The sequence below is a fragment of the Sphaeramia orbicularis genome, chromosome 3 (genome assembly GCF_902148855.1).
Source record: "Sphaeramia orbicularis chromosome 3, fSphaOr1.1, whole genome shotgun sequence".
Lineage (NCBI taxonomy): Eukaryota > Metazoa > Chordata > Actinopteri > Kurtiformes > Apogonidae > Sphaeramia > Sphaeramia orbicularis.
This window is the reverse complement of record NC_043959.1, coordinates 38214187-38237327: the sequence shown is the minus strand read 5'-3', so window position 1 is coordinate 38237327 and position 23141 is coordinate 38214187. Positions and strand designations below refer to the sequence as shown.

At 35.5% G+C, this 23141-nt stretch overlaps 2 protein-coding genes across 2 annotated transcripts; both read left to right on the top strand.

The window, feature by feature from the left end:
- On the top strand, positions 1-5659 carry LOC115415751 (trans-1,2-dihydrobenzene-1,2-diol dehydrogenase-like). Its single transcript, XM_030129393.1, has 6 exons — positions 1-213; positions 314-477; positions 3094-3346; positions 4247-4371; positions 4581-4731; positions 5117-5659. Exons 1-6 carry the CDS (start codon positions 69-71, stop codon positions 5224-5226), a joined length of 948 nt encoding a protein of 315 aa, XP_029985253.1. The 5' UTR covers positions 1-68; the 3' UTR covers positions 5227-5659.
- Positions 5660-11071: 5412 nt separating this feature from the next.
- Positions 11072-23113, top strand: dhdh.2 (dihydrodiol dehydrogenase, tandem duplicate 2). The gene is made up of 7 exons (XM_030122985.1): positions 11072-11210; positions 13170-13281; positions 13409-13572; positions 17222-17474; positions 22126-22250; positions 22458-22608; positions 22909-23113. Exons 1-7 carry the CDS (start codon positions 11121-11123, stop codon positions 23016-23018), a joined length of 1005 nt encoding a protein of 334 aa, XP_029978845.1. The 5' UTR covers positions 11072-11120; the 3' UTR covers positions 23019-23113.
- The last annotated feature ends 28 nt before the right edge of the window (positions 23114-23141 follow it).

Below are 23141 nucleotides of genomic sequence, written 5' to 3'. Positions count from 1 at the left end.
ACTCACTACATCTTCATTGTCAGACTGGATGTTTTCCTCACAGTGAACAGAGCTGTTGTAACACTGGGATGAATGTGTGTGTTTTTCTGTCTTTCGTGCAGATAGCAGTCATTGCATCAAGAAGCTTGGAGCGTGCCACAGAATTTGCCAAGAAACATGGTATTCCTAAGGCTTACGGCAGCTATGAGGAGCTGGCCAACGACCCTGACATTGGTGAGCTAAGAACTCTGGACAGCCTGGCTGCACTGGCAGAGATTATTTTGTATTGTTGTAACAGTTTGAAGCTGAGCCTGGAGCGTTCGTCTCCTTACAGACATTGTGTACCTGGGAGTGCTGCACACAGAGCATTGGCGTGTCGGTCTGCTGTTCCTCAACGCTGGGAAAAATGTACTGTGTGAGAAACCCTTTGCCATGAACTCCAGACAGGTGCAAGACCTTGCTGCTGCAGCCAAGAGAAACAATGTTTTCCTGATGGAGGTAAGGTTGAAAAGGTGTTGTTTCATGTAGACCAGGGATATTCAGTTTACTGCCCCTGGGCCCCAGAAATGCAAGATAGCCCTCTCTTATTTTCTGATTCACAATGAAAATAAGCCGATTTAGAAGTGGCCCCTGTGTAAAGCATGTTGAGTATCCTTGATGTACACATTGACATCTGTCTCAGTTGTAATAATAATAATAATAATAATAATAATAATAATAATAATAATACAACTACTACTACTACTACTACTACTACTAATAATAATAATAATGGATTAGATTTATACAGCGCTTTTTTGGTCACTCAAAGCGCTTTACATTATTGACCCATTATTCATTTGCTCTCCCATTCTCCCTCTGGTGGTGGTAAACTACATATATAGCCAGAGTTGTCGCGTTGATTCACAGGTGTGTAAAATTAAAAAAACAGGACTTACTTTAACTCATTTGTGTCATTTGTGTAGTTCAGGGGCCACACACAGCCCAATATGATCTCAAGCAGGCCAGACCAGAAAAGTAATAGCATAATAGCCTATAAATAATAAGAAATCCAAATTTATGTCTTTGTCTTAGTGCAAAAAAAAAAAATTGAATTATGAGAATGTTTACAATTACAAACTGTCCCTTCACAAAAATGTGAATAACCTGAACAACCATGAACAACATGAAATTTCTTTAGAAAAATAAGTTCAAATTTAACAATATTATGCCTCAATTTATCATTTTTACGTCTGCGTTACAGATCGCAGTGGATCTACAAAGACACAAAACATTTAGTAACAAGCTTCATATTGTTAAAATTTTGGAGTGTGGAATTTGAAGTTTTATCGGATTTTTATGCTATTATTTTACTGGTCTGACCCACTTTGGTGTGGTCCCTCAAGTAACGTTTGACACCCTTGACCGTAGATGTCTTCGGTGTCATTTTTGCACTTCACCCCACAGGCCAGATTGGAACCTCGGGTGGACTGGTTTTGTTTGGCACCCCCTGCCTTAACTATTTCCTTTTTGTGTCATTTTTTTTTTTGTGATAGCCTACACATGAAACATAACCTGTTTAGTCATGCACTGAGTCACTATGGGAGGGAGGAGGGGATTAAGCTTTGTTATCTCACACATGTTAAAACCCCCCCCCACACACACACACACACGCACACACACTCCTGCTTGATAGCCCATAAGCCAGTGGTTTCCAACCTTTTTTGGCTCGTGACCCCATTTTAACATCACATTTCTGGCGACCCCAGACATTCAAAATGGAGCCTTTTTTTTTTTTTTTTTACTAAAATTAATTTGGTTTTTGGTCATGTAATAGTTTGCTATACAATGTTGCAAATAAACATTAATTTTAGACGACATTTAGTCTATATATTGTATATTATTATGGATGGAGGCAGAAAAGCTAGGTGTAGATTACTGCACAAAGTGACAATTTGATTTTCCTTGGTCAGGATATGTACAGGGTGGGGAAGCAAAATTTACAATGAACATTTAATTGTTTTTTCTCAGCAGGCACTACGTCAATTGTTTTGAAACCAAATATATATTGATGTCATAATCATACCTAACACTATTATCCATACCTTTTCAGAAACTTTTGCCCATATGAGTAATCAGGAAAGCAAACGTCAAAGAGTGTGGGATTTGCTGAATGCACTCGTCACACCAAAGGAGATTTCAAAAATAGTTGGAGTGTCCATAAAGACTGTTTATAATGGAAAGAAGAGAATGACTATGAGCAAAACTATTACCAGAAAGTCTGGAAGATACTATTAAAGAAGAATGGGAGAAGTTGTCACCCGAATATTTGAGGAACACTTGCGCAAGTTTCAGGAAGCGTGTGAAGGCAGTTATTGAGAAAGAAGGAGGACACAGAGAATAAAAACATTTTCTATTATGTCAATTTTCTTGTGGCAAATAAATTCTCATGACTTTCAATAAACTAATCGGTCATACACTGTCTTTCAATCTCTGCCTCAAAATATTGTAAATTTTGCTTCCCCACCCTGTACAGTCAGTCCAGCTTGTATTTACAAGGCTGCAAATTAACACTGAACAAACAAGAATTCAAACTATGAATTATGAAAGAGCTGCAGCATCTTAAACCGACCACAGTGAAGATTTGAAAGATAAACAGTACCACAGTGCTTCAGTTTCAGCTTCACAGTTTGTCATGACTTTTATGGATTGTGATTGTCTCTCTCAACTCACCGTATATTTATTATTAATAAGTTTTTAATTTTTATTTTTATCAATTACTAGAAATTTCAGGCGACCCCAACATTGAAAAACACTACCATACGCACAAATTGTCTCAACTCAAGTGACTTATGGATCAATATATAAAACCATATATGATTAAACCATTAACAGTTTACAGTTTTTATAATTCATCATGCTTTATAGTAGATGCAGGATTGAAGCAAAACACAGAAATGTCCTCTGAATATTAATGGATAATGATATGGGAAAACATCTCGTCATGTTATGTTTGACTGGCGTTTCTGCCCCAGTGGTCTTATAGGAAGTGGCATCGTGGCTGCTCAGGTGAAACAGCCGTGTAAACTGTTTACTGTTGCAGTGGTGATAGGTCATCTGCTCTGTCCCTCTCAGGCCATCTGGTCCCGCTGTTTTCCTGTGCATGCTGAGGTGCGCCGGCTGCTGGCGGAGGAGGCGGTAGGGGAGGTGAAGCTGGTAAAGGCCTACTTTGGCTCCCCTCAGCTCCACATTCCCCGCTCAGTGGAGAAGGAACTGGGAGGAGGCGCTCTGCTGGATATCGGAGTGTACTGTCTGCAATTTGTGCTGATGGTGTTCAATGGAGAGAGGCCAGAGTCCATCCAAGCTACGGGGGTGCTGCTTGACTCAGGTATGACTCAACAACCAGGACATAGAGCAGAGGTGGGATGTAGATTAATATCATTAACCACACAGCATGAATCAATGATCACAAACTGGCAACAGGAATTATTTACACTGAAAAATCCTTATGGATCTGTGGCCAGTGTCCTACAGAAAATCACTTTTTTATGAACAGATCAAAATTGAAGCACCTTAGGATAGAATGAAGAAAATCCCAGAGCTATCTTTAAAATGTCAAACTAATCCAAATCCCCACAGAGAACGCAGTAATACTGTAAAACTGTCAGGGGAACACATAACTGAATGTCTCACGGCAAGATTTCCTTCTCTGTAAAACCGTTGCTTTATTATTTTTAAATATTTTTTTAACATATTTAAATTTATGTTGAGTGTTTATTTTGTCAAAAATTATAATATACAGTATAATGATGGTATTACAATGATTTTCTTCAGCCTATTAAGTCAACTATGACATTGACATAAGCACAAGTAAGTGGAACTGAACACTTAACACATACTGCATTACAATGATTTTATTAAAACACAGAAATATTATATTTTTATGTATTTAATAATAATAATAATAATAATAATAATAATAATAATAATAATAATAATAATAATAGTGTACCTTATTATAATGTGGGCTGTTTAATACAAGCTTTCCACATCAGGTTTTTTTTTACATCTTACTGCAGTGACTAAACACATCACAGAGACAAGGCTGAGCTGATCTAAGTGAATAAACTGATAAGACACTAATTTTATTCAGTTCAAGCTAATGGATCATCATTATTGAGTCCAATTCAATGTGACTGACATCAACACCATTGTTGTTAATGATCATTCATCTGTTTGTTGCACTGTAGAATAACCAGGATTTATTGTTCTTATGAATATGTGGCAGGAGTGGATGAGTCTGTGGTCGTTACAATGAAGTTCTCCGGAAACAGGATGGCTTTCTGTGCCTTTTCAATTGCCGCCCGTCTCCCAAATGATGCTGTCATCGCTGGCACTAAGGGCTCCATTAAAGTATGCTATGCAACAGTTCCTGTACTGGGACATTTTACTTAATTAACAGATGATTGAGACATGCAAAGGCTGAGCAGACTACTAATTACTTTCATTTTTAATTAAATTGACAGATTCAGACCAGATCCTTACCCACTTTGCAGATATTGTAGTTTCTCCAAGGTTTACCATTTGGATAATATTAATTTAACACAAACCCTTTTCTCCAGGTGCTCGGCCCCATGCACTGCCCTACCACACTGGTGGTGAACGACAAGGAGACTGAGTATCCTCTGCCCAAACCCTGCCTCCCTTTGAATTTCACCAACAGCACTGGGCTTCGCTATGAGGCAGAAGAAGTGAGGCAGTGTCTGCTTAAAGGTAACGATAAAAAGAAAGCTGTGTATTTGCTTTCAAAAGGGCAAACCAGTTTCACAGAACAAACCATTATTTCAAAGGTGAGGTGAGTTTGAAAGATGCTGCAATTCAGTGAAACGGCTCCTCAGAGCCACTGAGCAGAATATTTCCATGGTATGAACTAAAGCCCTCATCAGACTGATCCAAAATCAGCGCTGATATCAGTCCTTCATGTGTCCTCTGGTGCCTCTATGATGTTTGACTCCCATATTTATTTACATAATTCTTACATCCCTGCTTTGGCATAATTTATGCATCAATGTGATTATGTACAGACATGCCCATCAATCAATCTGATTTTCCTTGCAGACTGTGACTACTCAGTTAAACAGCTCTTCTTCATCCACAGGACTTAAGGAGAGCCCACGGATGCCTCTGGCAGACTCTGTCTTACTGACAGAGATCATGGATGAAATCAGAAAACAGGTGGGAGTTGTCTTCAGCCAGGACAGCCAATGACATCGCTCCAGAGCCAAGCTGTTTCACCTGACCTAAACTTACTCAGATGGAACAGAGTGAGCTGCTCGGGGCAGCTTTTGGATCTTTGGTATAAGCAGATCACTCATGGCTCTGTGTGACAAAGCCTGAACAGACACACTGTCACTGAGGCAGCTGTGACTTGGATGACATTTGGAGCCGCCATTGAAAAAAGATAGCTATATTTGGTAAATGAATGGAATATGTAAATCTGGGGATATATTTATCACTGTTTGTTTTCCATGTAATGATCTGCATGTGCCTATTAAAACTACACATAGCTGTTGTATAGAAGATTCAGCATGTGAGTAACGTCTATGAAAAAATAGGTTGAAAAAACATTATTTTACACCTGATAATTCACAGTGTAAACACACAGTGGAACCCTGTTGTGTCACCGTCCTGTAATCAAGTCGTAGGCCTTTAAAGACAAACACAGCTGTCACTGTAGGTGTGTGATTGATGAATCCAATAAAGGACTGATTGTGAAAGCCATGTTTCATTCCAAATATCATCTGCTGGAGAGAAGAGGAGACTTATAGTGACACATCGGAATCAGACTGTTCTGTCATGTCTGACCCTTACAATGGAGCATAAATAGATTTGGGTTCTCTGAGAAAAATAGGTTGCACTGTCTGCTTTTCAAGGTTAGGACAGAGAAACGTCTTTATGAGTCAGCACGGTGCACGGCTCATTTAATGCTTGTTTTTAGCCTTTTGGGCTCACAGGACTGCTACAGATCAGTGAACATCTCAGTGATGGGCTACAGAGTGCAACCCATAAAGACAAAACACAAAATGTCACATTTGATATAGAATGATAATAAAGGATATGGTTTTGTTTATGTATAAGACACAAGCAATCCTTAACAGAAGGAAACAAGATTTAATTTGCATATTTTTTTTATGCTTTGCACCCTCTCTGTGGGAAATACAGTGGTGGCCAAGATTACACCGGTTTGTTTGTTTGTTAGAAATGATCTGTGTCAGACATTAAATGTGTTTTACATACTTTAATGAGATGAATTGGAAAACAAATGACAAAATTGCTAATTAAATTATGTTTTCAATACGATATTGGTTTATGCAGATTTACACAACAGAATTATAAACCTGAAAAGTGAATGTATTATCATGCGCAGACAGTGTTTTGTGGTAGATCTGGTAGCTCTGAGACAAACATTCCTTTTGACTAAAACACATTCTCTCATTAATTCTCAGAATTTCACATTTTGACCCAAGACTGTATCTTGGAAACTACAACCAACCGACATTAATTTTTCCCTCCTAGTCACTCAAACTTGACAGATCTGAAAATATAGACTGTTCTTTCTTTTTCAAAACATGATTTCATTTAATAATGTTCATGAAACATGCAGATGGTTACTCTGAACATAACAAATGAATCTCAGATGAAGTGAGTCCTACTGTTTATATCCACTTTTAACTTTAATATTTACTTCATAATGACCAGGACAGGCCATGTACATTCTAGAGAATCACAGCTTTGTCCGAGGACTCATGCATCACCATCATTTTAACCACAGTCACACACAGAAATTAAGTCATTTGTTTTTTTCTGTGAAGGAACATGATTGTGTGACATTGACAGTGAAATAGGCCTAGCTTTTTTTTTTTGTGAGGAAACGTCCTAAATCTCTTTATGAACCCATACAGACCCAAACAGCCACCAAAGACATCTACTGATCTAAACTGTTTAATATCTGTTGATCCACTAATCCTATCAATAGTAAATAATTGGTGTTAAATAGTTTTTTGTCTTTTCATGGTCACCAGATAGGACCCATTTGGATGTTCAGAGGCTCTATAGTTACCGTGGAAACACTGTCATCTTCTACAGCATTGCTTCACCACTCAAACCCATAGAGTTGGATCAATGAAAGTGGATGGAGACACTTGTTTTATGTTCAGTTAATGATATATTTTACTGAAAAAGTCGCTTTTTCTTCAGTTTTCTCTGTTTCTATAATAATAACCCTCAACTTTAACCTGAGCTTTTATAAACATCTACATGATCAGTGGATTAAATGTAAGAAAATACTAGATTTTGACTGAAAAAATGCAAAATACAGAGAATAATATTTTAATGAATGGTGATATATCACTTAAGAAAAGTTAAATATAGAGAAAAATTCATTTGGGAACTGACACAAATGTAACACTGGGTCTTTATGGGTTAAAGAGTGTGATGTTGACTTTGTAGATATTTAACCCTTTCATGCATGAATTATGAGAACCTTAATCTTTTTTTTCCCTAAGTGTTTTTATTCCTCTGTAGGCATGAAAATAAAACAATGTGATTGAAATTTTTTTATGAACCTATTTTTCATGGAGTTACAAAAAAGTCCACTCAGCTGGACACCATGCGTTTTAATTTTTTTTTAAATTTAACATTTATTTAACCAGGTACGTTAGTTAAGAACTGATTCTCATTTACAATAACGACCTGGCCAAGAGGGAGCACACAAACAGAATGAGTAGCAGCACAGGTTGCATGTACAAACAACAGAACATATTAAAAATGACATTTTTGAAGCACAGAAACATGCATTTACTGACATACTGTGTGAAAACTATGAAATAAAAACATTTTGAATGCTCCTGCTGATGTTTTCTCACATTTTAACATATTATAATACTAGTTATTACTCACTCAGATAATATGCAAAAAAAAACACTTTTTGATTTAGCAAAAAAAAAAAAAAGTTAATAACAACCAGCAATTGGTTTACACTCAGATATGTTAGAGCAGATCAGGTTTATCAAGAACAGGAGAGTTACATTAATGGTATGAATTGCAGTGTCTGAGATGATGCATTAGCGTCCACTGTGTCCGTTGATATGCAAATAAAACAACAAAACCATGAATATACTAGAGCAGGGGTGTCAAACATGCGGCCCGGGGGCCAAATGTGGCCGGCAAAGGGTCCAGTTCAGCCCCTGGGATGTTTTTGCCAAGTGCAAAAATTCCACAGTCTTGAATTGAATTAAGCAAAAAAAATTTAGCTTGAATTAAGAAAAAAATCTTGAATTAAGCCAAAAAAAAATAAAAAATAAAAAATCTTCAATCAAGTTAAAAAAAAAAAATCCTCAATTAAGCCAAAAAAAATCTCAAATTTAGCAAAAAATCTTGAATTAAGCCAAAAAAATCTTCAATTAAGCAAAAAAAAATCTTCAGTTAAGTAAAAACATCTTGAATTAAGCCAAAAAAATCTAGAATTAACAACTTAAATTTTTTTTCCCTTTGTTTTAATGTAAAAAAATAACATTAAATTATGAAAATATTTACATTTACAAACTATCCTGTAACACTAAAATGTGAATAACCTGAACAAATATGACCAACCTGAAATGTCTAAAAAAAATTAAGCAATTTTTCTGCCTGTTCCTCAGTGTTTAGTGTCTTTGTAGATCTGATCCATAATGCACATGGAGAGATGATAAGTGGAGGACTAATATTGTTAAAATTGCACTAAATTTTCTTACATTTTTAAAATTTAAATTTCAGTTTTTTCAGTTTTTTCTGATAATTTATAAAAGTATTTTCATAATTTAATGGGTTTTTTTTTTTACACTAAAACAGAGACAAAAATTTGGAGTTGTCATTATTTATAGGTTATTATGTTATTATTTTTCTGGTCCGGCCCACTGCAGATCAAATTTAGCTGAATATGGCCCCTGTTTGACATCCCTGTACTAGAGAACAGCTGTAGAATAGCTGTCCTCTGTAGTGACCACTGTGGATGAAAGGGTTAAATTCCTTTTAATATTTGAATGGCCAAATTTGCCAAATGAATATTTTCACCTTCCCCAACTCAACAAAATGTTCCTGTGACCTTAAATGTAACCAAACCAATGGGCGGTCCTAAAGCTGACCTCTGAACTTTGGCTATTTGTAGTATTGACAAGAAGAAAAGAGAGTCCTTTGGGAATCAAAGGGGTTTCTTTCCCTCCTCATTGGATTTAACCCTTTCATGCATGAATTGTGAGAATCTTAGTCAAGATTTTTTTTCTTCAGTGTTTCTATTCCTTCTTAGGCATGAAAAAAACAATGTGATCCAGTTTTTTCTTTTCTGTGGAGTTACAAAAATATCCATGCATTTAATTTTTGAAGTAAAGAAACGTGTTTAAAACCCAATATCAGAAAGTAATATGAAAACAATGGAATAAAAACATTTTTAATGCTGCTAATCTGATGTCTTCTCACATTTTAACATATTCTAATGCTAGTAATTAGGGATGTCCGATATTGGCTTTTTTGCCAAAAACTAATATGCCGATATTGTCCAATGCTTAATTTCCGATTCCAATATCTACTGATACCGCTGCCGATATATGTGGGATATTAAACTCATTTTAGGTAACATCACATATCTCCTGTCATGGAATTAACACATCATGCCTAATTTTATTGTGATGCCCCATTGGATGCATTCTCAAATGCAACAAGGCTTTCAAAATGTAAACACTGTCTGTGCAAAGAATACATACTTCAACTTAAGTTGTGGAAAAAATGCCATATTTATTTATTTTCTCTCCCTCCCTCCATGAGTCTATTACAGGGTGGGGAAGCAAAATTTACAATGAACATTTAGTTGTTTTTTCTCAGCAGGCACTACGTCAGTTGTTTTGAAACCAAACATATATTGATGTCATAATCACACCTAACACTATTATCCATACCTTTTCAGAAACTTTTGCCCATATGAGTAATCAGGAAAGCAAACGTCAAAGAGTGTGTGATTTGCTGAATGCACTCGTCACACCAAAGGAGATTTCAAAAATAGTTGGAGTGTCCATAAAGACTGTTTATAATGGAAAGAAGAGAATGACTATGAGCAAAACTATTACCAGAAAGTCTGGAAGATACTATTAAAGAAGAATGGGAGAAGTTGTCACCCCAATATTTGAGGAACACTTGCGCAAGTTTCAGGAAGCGTGTGAAGGCAGTTATTGAGAAAGAAGGAGGACACATAGAATAAAAACATTTTCTATTATGTCAATTTTCTTGTGGCAAATAAATTCTCATGACTTTCAATAAACTAATTGGTCATACACTGTCTTTCAATCCCTGCCTCAAAATATTATAAATTTTGCTTCCCCACCCTGTACTGTGTGGCAACTCTACTGTACAGTTTTGAAAACTGCACATTTCTTTCAGCTACAAACAGTGCTTCATTTACGTGTCGGTAAACGCCGGCGAAATCAAGGCATTATTTTATTGGTTTTAATGATAGGAAAAAAAAACAATAACGATATTCTCCAATATTACATTTTTATGCCAATATTGGGCCGATATTATCGGACATCCCTACTAGTAATTATTCACTTCATGGAGATAATATGCAAAAAAAAAAACTTCTTGTCTAACAAATAACAATTGATTTACATTTAAACATGTTAGTGCAGATCAGGTTTTATCAAGAACAGCAAAGTTACAGTAATGGTCTGAATGTCAGTGTATGGGATGGTGCATTAGTGTCCACTGTGTTGGCTGATATGGAACTAAAACATCAAAACCCATGAATATATAAGAGAACAGCTGGAGAAGAACCGTCCACTGGAGTGACCTATGCATGAAAGGGTTAATGTGGTCTGTGCATGTCTGGACAGAAAGATAAAGGAAAATGAGGGGAACACGTGCAGTAAACACGTGGTTATTTTTGGTACTGTTTGGGTTATGATTAATCACTGTAAATCGCAGTGTACATGCCTGTCTACTTATCTCTAATCACTGTCGTCATGCTCGTGTTATTTAATAGAAGACACATTCGGTCAAAAGTGATGCTGTGTCTCCACCTACTGGTCACAGGTGGACACTGCTGTTCCATTGGACCAGGCAGTCAGCTGACCAACATGGCAACCAGGTGGGGAATCTGCAGCGCTGGGAAGATCAGTCATGACTTCACTGTAGCTCTGAAAACTCTTCCTCCTGAAGACCACCAGGTATCAGTAGTCTTAGATACTTGCACACAAAAAAACACCTTCTGATTCAGTGCAAACTGTTTGTTGGTTGTTGGTTTGTCGCCTCTGCGTGCGCACTGCCTCCTGTTCATTCTACTGGACACTAAATGCACTTTTTCCAACCTGTTTCCAAATACATGAACAGGATGTTGTTGTAGGTTTTGCATCCTACATCTGTAACGAACCACACACCTAAACATCCAGGATTTGGTGAACTTAAATGCATTTACTTTGCCATTTTGTGATTTCGCGGACTTTGGTTTATCCTTTACCGTAAACCATGCGTAAAATGCGCATGATGATCCACCACACCCTAGAACAGGGCCCAGAGAAGAAAAAAGCCACTAACTTATCCACTATAACCTCCTGAGGCTCAGGAAAGTACATTTTTTTGGGCTTCCTTTTACATTAAATAAGTGTCTTGATTGGAGAAAGTGTAATGCAACAGTTTTTCAGATACACTTTTTTTTTTTTTTTTTTTTTAATGGAATTTCCTTTGCAGTGGACATTTTCTAAGCACAGCTGTGGAACTCTTACCCCCTACAGAGGACAAAAATGCATTGCTGGGTCTCAGGAGGATATGGAAAAAAGGAGATTGTGATTTATTTAAAAAGAAGTATCTGAAAAATAAATGTACCCCTTAGATAGAAATACATTAAATTAAAAAAAAAAAAAAAACCTTTTAATAAAAAGTCAATTTGTACAAAGAAATAAAATAAACTTGTATGATTTAAAATGATTATAATAATCTCCTCAAATAAAATAGAATTGTGGCAAAATAAAATTGAGCCACATCAAAAAATTATACATTATTAAAAAAAAAAAAAAAAAAAAAGGAGTGAGTGGAGATTATTTTATTTCAAAAATATATCATACAAGTTTATTTTATTTCTTTGTATAAATATATTTTTGTTATTAAAAGTTTTTTTTTTAGGAGATATATATATTTTTTTAATGCAAATGTATTTTTATTTAAGCGGAACATTTATTTTTTCAGACACTTATTTTTAAATAAATCATAATCTCTTATAATAGATCATTTTTTAGGCTGTTGCACCTCTGGGCCACCACACCTAACCCATAAAGACCCAATGCTACCTTTGTGCCAGTTCCCAAATGAATTTTTCTCTTACATTTTTACATTCTCTCACATTCTCTCTACATTTTGACGCCTGTGGACACTTTTGTGGTTAAAAAAAAAAAAAAAAAATGCAAATATCAAAAACTGCCATAAACTACTATGAAAACATCATAGCATTACATAAAAATACATTTTAAAAAGTATTAATGTAATCACATCAATTGTGTTGCTAATATTTGACATATGTAAGACTCTAATCACCACCAAAGCCCCATCCTCCTACTTATTTGGTCAATATAAATATGTTTTTTTTTTTTTTTTTTTTTTTATTAGTAATGAAATATTTTAGTCAAATAAACTCTCATTTAAAAGGTTAAAATCCTGAAAATTATTGTATGTTGGTAGTTTTAAACAGGGCTCAAGTTGTTTAAGTGATTTATAAAATTAAAAAAAAAAAAAACCAAAAAAAAAAAAAAAAGTTTGATGATTTTATGGCAGTTTTTTGCACATGTACATTTTTGCCACAAAGGTGTCCAGAGGGTAATTAAATAGTACATTTGAAGATCATTGAGCTTTTACGAGAAGCATCATTTAATACATCTTTTAAGTGTTTGTTTGTTTTTTTTTTAATCTGTTTCTATAATGTGGTAATGAATAAAAATTAATTAAACTATGTTGCAGTTCTGGACTAGAGATGGTCCTTCATTTAGGTCTGACAAAAACCTACAGGCAATAATGGTTATTCAGGAAAAATAAAACTTCAGACACTGTGAAATCAAAGTCTTATCTTATCTTGTCTCGTCTTGTCTTATTAATGGAGGTGCAGCGTTCTGACTGATCATTTACAACTACATTCACAGGTTGTTGCCGTAGCAGCTCGCAAACTTGAGGATGCACAAGCGTTTGCCAAAAAGCACAGCATCTCCCGAGCTTATGGGAGCTACGAGGAGCTGGCAAGAGATCAAGACCTCGGTTAGATATCTTCAGAGCTTTTGAAATCTCTTTGTGTACCTGTTGTGGGGTGTGCTTTCTCTTGGACAAATATCAGACAGAATAATCTCAGCTCTTGTGCTCTCCTGTTGTCTGTGCATTTATACAGATGTGGTTTACATTGGAGTCATTCACCCTTACCATCTGAAGACTTGTTTGCTCTTTCTTAATGCCAAGAAGAATGTTCTGTGTGAGAAACCACTGGCCATGAACTCCAAAGAGGTGCAGGAGATCCTGGCCGCTGCCAAACGCAACAACGTCTTCCTCATGGAGGTACAGATGGAGTGAAATTTAAAAAAAAAAAAAATGCATTCTAGGCTCTGGATGTACTATATTTACTAGGCCTGTAACGGTACACAAAATTTTCGGTTCAGTACGTTTTCGGTTTTCAAAGCCACGGTTCAGTTTTTTTTCGGTTCTGTACGGGAAGAAAGAAAGAAAACCCCTCAAAATGTCTATTAATGCATTTATGAATTTTTTTAACACCCCCCCCCCCCATTTTTGGAGACAATAGAATATAGAAAAACAGGAATAATATTATTCTGCTGCTACAAATCAAATAGAAAATAAAATTAATTATTAATATTACAAAATGTATTTTAAACATTAGTATTGTACTTTTCCCTGAAAGGTAGTTCCAAACAAACAAGAAAAATCTAATCACAGTTCTGTCAGTTCACATTCTGCATAAAAAATAACAAATACATAATAAATAATACAAAAAAATAAATAAATAATACATAATAAAAATTCCATATGAAGTGCAACATTAACAAGAGGATAAACTGGTATTCTGTTTAAACAAACTGAAGAGAAACTTTGACAACACAATGAACCAAATTATTTATGTTAGGACAGAGAACAAACTGTTGAGAACACTGTGTGTGCCTGTGTGCATGGGGGATTTTTTTGTCTCTTTTTTTGTCGGAGCCGGGGGGTATGGGCGCACAGTTATATACCTGGGGGTGCGGTCCAGAACTAATGTAACGAACGCTGTCATGAAAGGAAAGTGAAACTTTACATACTTTCAACGTTCTATTTATTCCTCTATTATACAGTGCGCGTGATAGAGAGACAGACAGACAGACAGACAGACAGAGCTAGTGTCAGTGTTTTAGAACTACTGTAGTTCCTAGGGGCCAAACAACGTCCGTCTTATTAACATCTCTTTCCTCGTTGTTGTCTTTTACCTGAACCTGAACTGATCCAAACTGGACTGTACTGATGGTGGAGGGTCTCCAGTCTCTTCCTTCCAGGTTCACATCATATTTGTTGTTTTTTTTAACTTTATATCAGCTGCTATTTCATATTTCGGGTCAATGTGTGCTCCTTTATTAAGTCTGTGTGAAACTTGCACGGATTTAAAGTTCCGCATCGAACAACGTCTTTCGTTCATTTTTCTTTTTCTCATCATACTGTGCCGTTTCAGTACAGCTGTGTACCAAACCGAACAGGTGTGTACCGAAACGGTTCAGTTCGGTACGTGCACCATTAAGGCCTAATATTTACACTGAACTATAGAAACAAATGTTCAAATAAATGACCTCTGGACAATATCAGCCCTCAAATTAACATTCACAACACCAACTTATTGACTTCAGATGCACCTGCACCTTTGTTCACTTATTCGGCCATATTTGAGTTATTGTATCGAAGTATGGGACAACACATACATGAATAACACAAAGCCACTGTTTTTATGACAGAAATGAGCAGCAAGAATAATGTACAATGTTGATGTCAGGGAACATACAAATGAGTAGTTTATTAAATCAGGACTGTATAAGTTTAAAGAGTTAGCTGAAATAAGGACATTGTTGATTGTGTTTAGAGCGAGAAACGAACTTCTGCCTGCAAATTTACAGAGATTATTTATTTTAGCATCACAGGATGAAAAACAGAAGGAGGTTTAATTTTAAACAGCAAAGGGTTCAGACTAATGTAAAGCAAATGTGTGTCTGTTGTGGATGTCAGAATGTGAGAAGAGCTGCACAAATATTTTTCAGTTTAAGAGGTTGTATAAGGAGAGAATAGAGAAGCTTTATAAAAACATATAATGAAATAATTTTACTTATTGATTTTAGATTTGTTTATTTTCATTGACTATCATGTAAACCAGGGGTGTCAAACTCATTTTAGTTCAGGGGCCACATCCAGCTTAATATGATATAAAGTGGGCCGGAGCAGTAAAATAATATAAACAATAGCAAAAGAACTTTTGAGTGAAAAAAGTACATTCCATAAAATTAAAAAATACACTTAAATATGCTTAAATATCCTACAATACATGCAAAAATACACTTAATTATGCTCAAAAATCCTACAATACACGCAAAAATACACTTAAATATGCTTAAATATCCTACAATACATGCAAAAATACACTTAATTATGCTCAAAAATCATACAATACACGCAAAAATACACTTAAAATTCCGCAATTAAAATGTTTCCATCTATGAATTGTACTTGAACATAACATGAACAAATATGAACAACCAGAAAATACTTTTAGTAAAATAAGTGCAATGTTAATATTACGCCTTAGTTCATCATTTATACATGTGAATCACAACTTACAGATCCCAGTGGATCTACAAATACTCAAAACATTAAATAACAGGCAGAATATTATTAAAATTCCACATACTTCTCTTAAGACATTTCAGATATTCACTTTTTTTTTTTTGTAAAAGACTAGACTGTAAATACAAACATTTTTGTGTAATTTTAAATTTTTTACACCAAAACAAAGAGACAAATTTGCAGTTTTCATTATTTATAGTTTATTATGATAGTATTTTACTGGTCTGATCCACTTTAGAATTAATTGACCTAAAATTATTTTAACATCCTTTATTGTTAATATTTTCAGTGTAATTTTTGCATTTCACAAATTCATCCCACGGGCCAGATTGAACCCTTTGGCGGGCCGGATTTGGCCCCCTGGCCGCATGTTTGACACCCCTGATGTAAACTCTTTACTGGAACGGCAACTTATCTCATGTAAGCAGATGTTTTAAGAAAGGGGCAGGTATAAATTTACTTCATCCTGCTCTTTTCCAATCATTTAGATTGGAATGAATATGGGTGCTTCTTTGAAACTGTTCCCTAAAAACAGGACAGAGGGGCTAAAAATTCAAACCAGATGTAGACTAATGTTATGAAGCAAGTTTGAAAGCACTTTGGGTCTATTTTAAAAATAAATACTTACTGAGATAAAAGAAAAACAATTTTTCAGTCAAAACACATTTTTAAATTATTTTACATTATATTTAATACAAAATTCTGCATGTGACACGGTCAAAAGGACATGGAAATTCTGCACTACTTTTCTTTTTTAATATCTTTTTATTCTGTCACAGGTCCATTTTGGGAATTGAACTAATTATGCAAGGCAGAGTGTTGCACAAAAATGACCGCTGTTGCAAAATCATTTGCAATTTATATGCATTTAACTGGGCAGGTTCTGCATGTTACTCAAGTGGACACGATGGGTTACACACAAAACCTGGAATGGGACTGAGACTCATGAAAAACCCACATGTCTGGATTAGAAAAGCCACTAGGATTGTCAAATTCAATTTTAGTGGTAATTAAAACCATTTCAAGTCATGTTTTCCAGATCAAATGCACTGACACCTAGGTAGCTTTTACAGCCCCAATTTGGGTCCTATTTTTGGCCCCAATATTTGATTAAAAATTCATTAATTTTGGGATGGCCCAGAGAAAGAGTATAATTTTTTTGCATTCATCTGAGGTCATCATTAGGTACATCCTGGGGAGAAATATGGCTAGATTTCTCTTTTATTATTGGGTCTAAAAAGCTGGCAAAGTACCAGGTACCAAAATGAACCCAGTTTCATAGAAGCACCCATAAATAAATGAAATGAAATTGTATGAAGTTTGTCGTATTTTCCAGGCTGTCTGGACCCGATATTTTCCCGTCTCCGTGGAGATCAGACGGCTGCTGGCCCAGGGGGAGGTGGGGGATGTACGGATGGTGAGATCAGAGTTTGGTGTCCCGATCTCTCATGTGCCGAGATCAGTGCAGAAGGAGCTGGGTGGAGGAGCAGTTCTAGACATTGGCATCTACTGTCTGCAGTTCATTTGCATGGTTTACAATGGAGAGAAGCCAGAGTGCATCCAAGCTACAGGGATCTGCTTGGAGAACGGTACAGTTCAATTCAATTCAAACTACTTTATTTATTCCCATTGGGCAATTTAGTTTACAGACTACCAGCAACAACAAAAACATCCAATATATACACATACACAAACAAAAACAAGTGGTGCCAGGAACAACAAACCCCACCCCTCGCACATGTTGTAGCTTATTTTAGCATCAATCCAACTGATGTCATCATGTCTATGCATGTGGTGATGTCAGCATATTAATGACTTCTATACAGGGTGGAGAAGCAAAATTTACAATATTTTGAGGCAGGGATTGAAAGACAGTGTATGACCAATTAGTTTATTGAAAGTCATGAGAATTTATTTACCACAAGAAAATGTACATAATAGAAAATGTTTTTATTCTATGTGTCCTCCTTCTTTCTCAATAACTGCCTTCACACACTTCCTGAAACTTGCGCAAGTGTTCCTCAAATATTCGGGTGACAACTTCTCCCATTCTTCTTTAATAGTATCTTCCAGACTTTCTCGTAATAGTTTTGCTCATAGTCATTCTCTTCTTTCCATTATAAACAGTCTTTATGGACACTCCAACTATTTTTGAAATCTCCTTTGGTGTGACGAGTGCATTCAGCAAATCACACTCTTTGACATTTGCTTTCCTGATTACTCATATGGGCAAAAGTTTCTGAAAAGGTATGGATAATAGTGTTAGGTATGATTATGACATCAATATATATTTGGTTTCAAAACAATTGATGTAGTGCCTGCTGAGAAAAAACAACTAAATGTTCATTGTAAATTTTGCTTCCCCACCCTGTATATGTGTCAAGTCTGAAGTAAATTGAAACAAAATTGATGTTTTTATAAACATTAGAAATTTCACTTATTATAAGTGAATCAAAAACAAAAACGATTTAAAGAATTCATAAAAAACATTTACTTAGACCTACTGTTCCCAAAATGTAATCAGATCTATTCTGAGTCACTGGCAATCTATAAAGTCAATTTGGTATGAATTCAACCAATAGTTTTGCTGCTAGAGTGTTAACAAACAAACAAGTGGTGCCAGGCACAACAAACCACGCCCCTCCCACATATTTCGCCTATTATTAGTAAATATGAGGATTTTAGAAATTCATAAAAAATTTGAACTTTGACCTACTCTTCCCAAAATATAATCAGATCCATTCTGAGTCACTGGCAATCTATAAAGTCAATTTGGTATGAATTGAACCAACAGTTTTGTTGCTACAGACATGTGAAATTTCGCCCATTGTAAGGAAATGGGGGGAAAAAAGAAAAGATTTTAAAAATTCATAAAAAATTTGAATTCTGACCTACTGTTCCCCCCAAAAAATTGGATCTACCCTGGGGTCACTGGCAATCTATAAACCCAATTTGGTATGAATTCAACCAATAGTTCTGCTGCTAGAGGGTTAACAAACAAAGAAACAAACAAGTGGTGCCAGGCACAACAAACCCCACCCCTCCCACATATTTCACCCATTATAAGAAATTGGAGAAAAAAAAAGATTTAAAAAACTCATAAAAAATTGAAACTGTGACCTACTGTTCCCAAATTATAATCAGATTAATTCTGGGTCACTGGCAATCTATAAATCCAATTTGGTATGAATTCAACTAATAGTTCTGCTGCTAGAGTGTTAACAAACAAACAAACAAGCAAAAAACCGAGCCAAAAACAATACTCCTTGCCTCCCTCCCACCCTGCCCAAACAAAATCACATGGACAGCCTTTCAGTGCAATTGAAATGCAGGAACCAGAGCAGCATACGTCAGCGTGTACAGACCAGCAGGGATCAGAATAAATAAATAACATACATACATACATACATACATAGAATAGATGAGTAAACATACATAGTGTGCTCACAATGTTTGACCATTAACAGAATGAAGAAGCCTGATGGCAGAGGGAATAAAAGAGCTGGTGGATCTGTTTGATTTCCTCGGAAGGGTGAGGTAGCATCTTCCTGATGGCATTAACCCTCCGGAATCCCGTCCAGCAAGGCCCTTACTAAGCACCAAGTGTGCTTTTTTGGCATAATGGAATAATGTCAAAAAAATTTTTATACAGTTTGTTTTTAATTCTTTTACACTTTTTTTCCATTTCATCAACTTGAGCTGTAAATAAAAATACCAAATACTTAATAATTGTCACATTTTTTAAACCTTTCAATGCCGTGTTTGTAATGTAAACAAACCTTTTTTTTGGATGCAAAAACTCAAAAAAAAAAAAAGTTTTTTCAATATACTACATAAAAAGTGAATCACGCATTATTTGATTTTTGCAGCCTGGCATATGTCAATGATTAACTCCAACATCTGTTAATTTGCATTATTATTTTTGACACTAGGTCAAATGATCAAAAATACGAGCATCTGTCACCAAGTGTGCGTAAAATGCACACCTATAAATCAAACTATTAAATATTATATATGGATTTATTTTTCTGCTCTAATTTGATTTTATTTTTGTAAACCAAGCTCAGCCCTAATCATACATATCAAATGGAAGAAATAGTGCGTTTTAGGCACACTTGGGAGACAGATGCTAGTCTTGTAATTTTCTTTTGTTTACAATGTACACATTTTAGTTGGTGACCAGAATTTTAAAGATCATGCAAAAATGAACAACTTTTGAATTCTAACCTTATTTAAATTGTGAAAAATAATATAAAGTTTTTTAACATGAAGTGCAAAGTGTGCCTAAAAGGCGCACCCGGATACCGGAGGGTTAAACCAAATTCCTGAGCCTGGACATGATCAGGTTGACTCATGACCTGATGAGCTTTCTGCACCACCCGTTTATTCCAGAGGGAGCTCAGGTCCGTCAGTGTCAGTAATCTTTGAACAGATTTTAACAATGCCACTGAGGCTGTTCTTAAGCACAGCCACACAGATAAGGCACATCCTTATCAGTGGCATGTGTGTGTTGGGACAGTTTTACTGAGTTATATTTATGCCTCAGAATGAATTGTACCTCCACTATCCTTCCCTTTGTTGGAAGTTCACCAAAAATTCTGAAAAACTGGCATGTTGAAATGTTTAGTTTGCATGATATCGGTCTGTAAAATGAAGAAATAAGTCTGTTGTAACGGACCCAAACACTCAGGTCACACACTGTAACCACATGGGACTGACTCAATACATTTAGTTCAAGCTTCTAATTTGTAGTAAAAAAAAAAAAAAACTTTTAAATTGATGCAGGTAAAATATTCACTGTATCACTGAATTATATCCAAGGGAGAAAGTATATTTGATAAGACTCTGACTGTTTATCGGTGTCATGATGTTTATAGTGTGTTTAACGACACAATAAAGATGATGTGAGTTCAGAAGTTCACATACTGAGGACATCTCTGTAATAATGTAGGACTGAAGAGTGGTCTGGACCAACTCTAAATGTGTCAGGAGATAACTTATTATTTGGCGCTATCTAAATAAAGTTTTTTTTTGACTCTTTCGCAAACTGAAATGAGCAGAGTTAGAAAGGTTTGTGAAGTTTTCATTTTTTACATTTTTTTATTTAGTCTCAGGTTGGGAGGTGATTTCACTTTAGTTTTTGAACGTTATTCTATGACAGCATATTAGGGCCATACAAGAAAATAAAAACGCTTGTCACTACGAGAATAAAGTCATAATATAATGAGAATAAAGTCAAATAATGGAGAACTTGGAACATTTTGTGAAGTTCTACTTTCATTTGGGGTTTACGCACAAAGGCCAAATACTGAGTCTGTCCCCCACATCAACACATTATCATTAGTCTGAGGACTTTGAAGAGAGTTTGCACATGTTTGGGTTTTTTATAAGAACCGAACTGATTTGGAGCAAATTGTCTCTTTTGTGGAGGAGAAACTGAAGAAGTGGTCGGCTGGAGGGCTATCAGTGGAAACACCAGAACTGTCGGGTTTGTTATTTCTGAAAAAACTGTGAAGGTTCTACTCTGAGTTTTGGAATCCAGCAGAAGCGACAGTTGCTTCACTTGTTGCGTTCGCTGTAAAACTGGAAACTCTGTTCAATTTTGAAAATATTACGACTTTAATCTCATAAAAGTATGACTTTATTCTCGTTAGATAATGAGGTTTTTTTTTAACTACGACTTTATTCTTATTATATAATGACTTTATTCTCAAAATATTACGACTTTATTCTCGTTAAATGAGTTTTTTAAAACTACGACTTTATTCTCATTAAGATTTTATTCTCATAGTAACAAGTGTTTTTATTTTCTTATAATACGTCGTCGTATTATTCAATTGTAGCTAATTTTTTTTTTTTTATTTTGTTATTATTATATTGTATTTTTATTTTGTGGGATTGTCTTTAGTTGTTTTTATTTAGATTTAGTGTTTGATGTTCTCACATTCTCATATAGGGGCTGAAAAAGGGAGGAAGCATTTCTTACTGAATGATATTGTTCAAAGACATTTTATTCTTAGCCATATTAACGTTTTATGGAAAATTAAGATGCTTTTTGCAATTCTGTTTTGTGTTTCATTGTTCAATGCATTTTTTTGTTTTTGTAGCTCATTCTTAAATTCTCCAATTAAAATGATTTTTTCAGTGCTTTTTTTAGGCTTTTTGTTTATTATGTGTCACTTACTACATGTTATAATGATCTCTAATCATCAAATATGGATTATTTCTCTGTTATTGTAGGAGTGGATGAGACTGTGGTTGTCACATTGAAGTTCTCCAAGAACAGGATGGCAGTGTTTACTTGTTCTTCAGCTGTTCAACTGCCAAATGAAGCTGTTATTATGGGCACAAAGGGCACTATCCGTGTAAGTCATGCTGTATAAGCAAATAAAATGCAAAATGTCTGTGGTTCCCATGTGACTTATGCACCTTTGTAGGTTCAGTAAGTGACCCAAGCACCGTGAAGCAGAGAATAAATAAAGTTATGAGAGTGTGGTGTGGGTAACAGCACACACAGACTACTTTTTTATATTTGACATCCCATTTAATTTGTTCCTTTTGTATTTTTACAGATCCCCGCCCATATGTGGTGCCCCACCTCATTGGTGGTGAATGGGAAGGAGACTGAGTACCCGGTACCTGAGCCCTACCTGCCTCTCAACTTCATCAACAGTACAGGGATGCGTTATGAGGCTGAGGAGGTTCGACAGTGTTTGCTCAAAGGTACTTCATATTCTAAGTTTATTTATTTATTTTTAACATATTTTAACCTTTCAGTTGCTTCTGTTATAATACAGGATTTGATCTGATTAAGAATGAAAGAAGTGAAGTGGATGTAAAAAAAAAAAAAAAAAAAAAATTTGTTAATGTTGTTGAATATGGTGGTGTTATACACAAACTAAACACAAGGTGGCATCTGAAACCCTGAAATCTTACTGGCCCTTTTTTATTTATATCTTTACATACCAGTGCAATGTGTTTTGTTTTGTTTTTTTTCTTCTAACACTATGTCTTCACATGCAGGGTTGAAGGAGAGCTCCATTATGTCTCATGCGGATTCTCTTCTGCTGGCTGAGGTGGAGGATGAGATCCGCAGGCAGGTGGGGGTGGTGTACCCCCAGGACTGTCAGTAAATATCCAACATGGTTTCTCCTTGTGGAGTTAACACTAGTAAATATGGTGTGAAATGTGTAAACTATTGTAAAATTAAAGCAAGGTTTTAAAGGGACAAATAGTCTTGGAATTTTATTTAGAGC